Consider the following 5605-nt stretch of genomic DNA (forward strand, 5'->3'; position numbering starts at 1 on the left):
CCATGAAGCCTGCACTTGTGTATCTTTGCTTCCCTCTCCACTGAGAGCCTCCTCTCTCCTCGACTCCTCCGTGCGCATTTAATGAATTAGGACGTCCTATAAGATGGCCAATCTTGATCAGTTTCAGTGTCAAGTGATCAAGGATAGAGGAGTTGAGGAGGGATAATGGGATGAACCCCAGAAATGATCAGACCCCAGTATTGGATCAGAGCAGACTGGGCTTCTTTGGGAGGGGGCTTAAAGAGACAGGCACTTCACAGAGCATTTCACAGAGAATGTGAATACAGGTGTTCCAGCACAGAAAGTATGAGAAAAATAGTGTTTTTCTGACCATCACAGCATGTAAACATGTTCTAGTAGGAATCCAAAATACAAGTATGAACCTGAAAATAAGCAGAACAGATCCCCTTTAAATTAGATTACAAAATGTCAAAGACTGAATTGTTGTGCATGATGACACAAGATTATATTTGTGTCTAATATAATGACATTTTACATTCAAACTCAACAGGCTGCAGGTAAATTCATGTACTAGTGTAAAAGGAAAGACTGCTAATCAATAATAACATAATTAGCTGTTACAGCCTGACAGATGCAGTTCTAGATCAAGTTGTGAGGCCCAGTGTGAGAACAGTGGGATATTTTTTACATGTTAAATTGAAACATGACACATTTTGTTTCTTTGATATCAGAAATTTATTATCATCATCTACAATTAATGTGACCGATTATTTTACCACTTCATATATCCCAAGTGAAACTGCTGGTATAAAGTGACTCAGCAGAGGTCAGAAAGATTTCTCAGTGTGTTCAGTAAACTTTGTGCATTTTGTTTTTACAGATATTGTGTCCAGTTACCCAGCTGTAGTGTCTCTGCCAGTTATGAACATCAACATTTCCAAAGTCAATCCAAACAAATGTCTGTGTGTTGATCAAACTATGAATGCTTTACAGGAGTCAATGGTATATGGAGAACATGAAGAAACCTCACAAACAACAGTTGGGTTGCCAGTGACTCTTCATGTACCATTCACACACGTGTACAGACTGGTGCTGTTTGGGCTGCGGCATCACTCTGTATGGAGCTCCAATGAGTTGCCCTGTGCCATGACCAAATTAATGCAAGAAAATCCACCTATAACTATACAATACCGTTAACAGACAAGTTATTCTTCCAGTAAGAGTTGGGAGTCACCAAATGGGTTTAGCTGACATTATTTGGATCTGAACTCTCCACACAGCTGCTGCAGGAAAACTTGTTAAAGCAAAAGCTGTGAGAAGTGTCAATAACTCTTTAAAATAGGAAGGAATTTGTTCTCATGTGTTTATCATGAATTTATAGTTATGTTTTACGAAAAAGTTACTAAAATATCAAAGTTTCTGTCATTTTAGGTTGTTCTTATCAGATGTATGTTTAAGTGTTGGATTTCTGATAAGTTTGGTTTCAATGGGTTATATGTGACATCATGAGTGACAGCTGTGATTGACTTGTGATCTGGTAGGGCAGGTGTGTGGGCGGGACATCTATACGGCAGCCCCAACCCCAATCATTGAGGCCAACACTCCAGCCTAAAACAGCATCACCAGTGCAAGATGGCAGCACTTGTATCCAAGATATTTTGGCTTCAGCGGGAGAAAGTGGTGACATACTTTCCATACGGTCTGTGATTTTGAAAGTCTGGCCATTTGCCATGACCACATGAGGAAGAGAAACAGCTAATGATAGCTAATCCCCCTTCTTTGTCGAATGAGGAAGAAACACAGCACTGAAGGTGCAGAAGTTTGACAATGACTCAGCAAGCGATGAAATAACATGAACTACAGTAAGTTCTAGAGTAAATCAGTGCTAATGCCAGCAAGCGAAGCTAAGTAGCCTCCATTTACCACGTAAAATATAAGCTTAAAAGTAACATGGGTCCTCCTCATAGACTGTATAAAATTATGGACATCAGCAACATGACGTCAGCCATTGTGTGGTTGACTGCCGTTTTAAAGCCTCTAGTTCGACATTTCAGCCATCGCCATCTTGGTTTTTTTGGAGTCAGAAGTGACCATATTTGGAGGAGAGGCTGGAGCTGTGGAGGAGCGAGGGGTGGATCGGACTGAGAACCCAAGGACACTATCTGCAGACAGCCTATCACTCAACATGATCATGCCATTAATTATGGACACCATTCAAACATTTTGTAACATTGGGGTTCAGACAACACAATATATAGCCATTTCTAGCCCAACGTGGCCGGTGTACAGCGTCGGTTCGGTTTGTGAACGACAATGAGTGTTGTGCGCAATAATCCATCGTTTTATCTCGTGTAGTGTGTCATAAAAGACGGCAACTGGTGTCACTCACACACACCTCACGATGTCCTGACAGAAAGTCTAGCATGTTTGATTTTCTTTTTGTCTTCCACAACTTTTCTTGTCACAGCCGTCACTTTAACCAATAGGAACACAGAGCAGTCTGCTGCCGGGGCGAAATGTGTGGCAACAACTACACCCCAGACGTTTTAATATTTCCTCTTGGTTGTTATCATGACAGAGTAAAAAGGGACAAATAATGGCATGAAACAGCGGCACTTTAGCAACTTGTTGAGAACTCCCATTTGGATCAGGCTAGCAAAGAATGTTACTTTTTCATAATGGAGAAGGATATCAAGGAATAAAATTCACAAATAGTGGCGGGGATTTTACTTACCCCAACTGCAGAGGGTACCAGCTTCATTTGAACCAGACTACATTACACACAGGCCTTTATTTCTCCCTCTGTATTTTTCTATTTTTATCATTTTTAATCCGTTCCCATTTGTCCTGTTAATTTGATGCATCACACAGTCATTTCAAACTCAACATTTTGTGTATCCTTTTAAAATTTTAACTACGGAGACTAAAACAATTTTTTGTACCAGACTGTAAACATGTTTATGTCTGCTATAATGTTGGGCTTTTTAATAACATGGGGGTCTATGGGGATTAACTTTGTTTTGGAGCCAGCCTCAAGTGGCCACTAGAGGAACTGCAGTTTTTGGCACTTCCGCATTTGGCTTCATTTATCGCCCCTGAGGCTGCTGCTTGGTCCTCCCAAACGTTGCATGATGTAAAGGGACAGACAAACGAGCTATCACTATTTGGACTTGTTGAAAAAGGGGAAAAAATGCATTGTATTAAAGGTGGAGTCTGTGCTTCTGGAAGAAGATCACAGATATTTAAACTCAACAGCAGAACAAACCCCTCCTGTCAGTGCTCCAGTGATATGTCTTTTGTTATTTATGTTACTTGAAAAAGGGATAATAGCTGGCATAGTGTTGTGTAGCTTAGTCCAAGCCACTTTGTTTGTTTCCCATTTACAGAGCCAGGGCCGTGTATGAACACTGGATTTTTTTCAGCGCACACAAAGAGCAGACAGCTAATCGACTGTGAGGAGATATTCACTAAATTTGATAAAAAACTGTATTGGATTAGAATGACTGACTCTACCTTTAATTCTTGTAGAAAGTATGAAGTGGAGCACCATGGAAGCTGTCTCCTAGCAACACCCGCTCTCTGCTGTCATTCAACCACTGTCAAGGAATCCGCCCCCCCATCGGCGTGAAGTGTAGATGCTGTTTCCACAAATACTTTTTAAATAGGTTCTGTCCTCTTGAAAAGATGTACACTGCACCATAGTTGTAGTATTACTGTTGACTGATATTTCAATACACAAAAAGAAAGAATTCACATTTCAGGAGGACTTTAAAAATGTGAGCTAAACATTGTTTTGTTTCCTTTCTCTGATACTGTGAACAAACAGAGAACCACCCTGTTAGAGTTTAGTACATTCCCTGTGAGAACTGCTGTATCAAAGTGATGCCTCTATGCCCCTGTGATCACAGTGCAGGGTGGCAGTCAGTGAAGCTCCATGCAGACACAGTCACAGCAATGCCAGCCAGCACCACACACCAGGACTGCTCCACACACATGAAGGAGAAGAAATCGTAACATCGCTTCCAAAAGTCTAATAAGTGAAACAGACATGCTGTCCATTCAAAGCATATCTGAAATTATGCTTGGTGATAAAAATAGTGTCACACTCTGTCTGAAATGAACTCCTAAAAGCAGAAATCCAAACCGTTGAAAGTGACAGCAAACACGAGGAGAGAGGAGAGTTACCAACTCCAGGGTTTACATGGAATGTCCTCAAGGAGAAACTCACAGTCCAAAATCAGTGTAGGGAGTTCTGGTGACTTCTTACGTGATGTCCTTCTGTCTGGGTGGCCGGTGAATGTTTCTGACCACACACTTTACCATCCACTCAATGCCTTCGTTCACTCCATCCCTGTATCAAAACAACAAAGTCATTTAGTAGCATTCTTACTTTCCTCTGACTAAGTAGATAAATAGGTAACACCGCTTAGATTAAGCAGGCAGAGCAGGTTTAACAGTAAGGCCTCAGTGGTATGTGCAGGTGAAAGAAAAAAAAGCTGTGGTGGTGTGTGTGACGCTGGCGGTGACAAAACTGAAAAGGTGCAGCTGATAAAGAACAATGAGCTGTGAGGACTGTTCGTAAATCAGTCATCTCAGCTACTGATATGAAGAAAGACAAATATCTGTCAAATTCTGAGACACATAAGCCTCCAAACAAGCTCATATTTAGCTCTAGCTGCTGAAAGAAGTCTGAGGAGAAACACTCTCCATCAGCTTCAAGTAAGGAAATGTGTCCATTACACTGTCTTAAGGTGTGTTCAGACCAAATACAAGCAGAATCTTTGGCATGGCCTTTCACTTTGAACAAGAAAGTAGCCTAACGCTTTGCTGCAAAAGCCTATCAGCGCCAAGATTCTCCTGATGTCTCTGAGAATCAGAAATGGAGGACAAACTTATTGTCACCATCTGTAGGCACCTGGAGCTCTACAACTCAACATCAGTGCTGTACAGAGACAGAACAAACTAAAATTACCACCAAATGTCTCCTCTTCTGTTTTTGAGTTGTGGTGTTGAATAACAGCCAGAAAAGTGTTTGTGCAAAACATCATGATGCAACAGTGAAGCTGACCTATAACCTTTAGGGTATAAAATGTCATCACTTCATCATTTTATCCTATTAGACATCCAAGTGAAATTTTGCAATAATTAACATATGAATTATTAAGTTATGTCCAAAATCATATTTTGTGAGGTCACAGTGACATTGACCTTTGACTTTTGATCACAAAATTCGAATCAGTTTATTCTTCAGTTCAAGTGGACATTAGTGCCAAATTAGAAAAAAGCCCTCAAGGCGTTCTTGAGATATCACATTCACGAGAATGAGACAGACAAGGTCACGGTGGCTTTGACCTTTGACCATCAAAAACGAATCAGTTCATCGTTGAGTCCAAATGGATATTTGTGCCAAATTTAAGGAAATTCCCTTGAGGCGTTCCTGAGATACAAAACCCAAAACCAGTGAAGTTGGCACGTTGTGTAAACCGTAAATAAAAACAGAATACAATGATTTGCAAATCCTTTTCAACCTATATTCAATTGAATACACTGCAAAGACAAGTTACTTAATGTTCGAAAAGGTAAACTTTGTAATTTTTTGCAAATATTAGCTCATTTGGAATTTGATGCCTGCAACATGTTTCAA

The 5605-nt window shown here is 40.5% G+C and overlaps 1 protein-coding gene across 1 annotated transcript in view; it reads right to left on the minus strand.

Annotated features, from left to right (window-relative positions):
* Positions 1 to 660: 660 nt before the first annotated feature.
* Positions 661 to 5605, minus strand: part of arfrp1 (ADP-ribosylation factor related protein 1) — a 14191-nt gene continuing 9246 nt past the window's right edge. Inside the window, exon 7 of the mRNA XM_050038214.1 lies at positions 661 to 4312. Within this exon, the coding sequence (XP_049894171.1) occupies positions 4225 to 4312 (88 nt within the window). The 3' untranslated portion in view covers positions 661 to 4224. The remainder of the gene's footprint in view (positions 4313 to 5605) is intronic.

Source organism: Epinephelus moara, chromosome 24, assembly GCF_006386435.1.
Source record: "Epinephelus moara isolate mb chromosome 24, YSFRI_EMoa_1.0, whole genome shotgun sequence".
NCBI lineage: Eukaryota > Metazoa > Chordata > Actinopteri > Perciformes > Serranidae > Epinephelus > Epinephelus moara.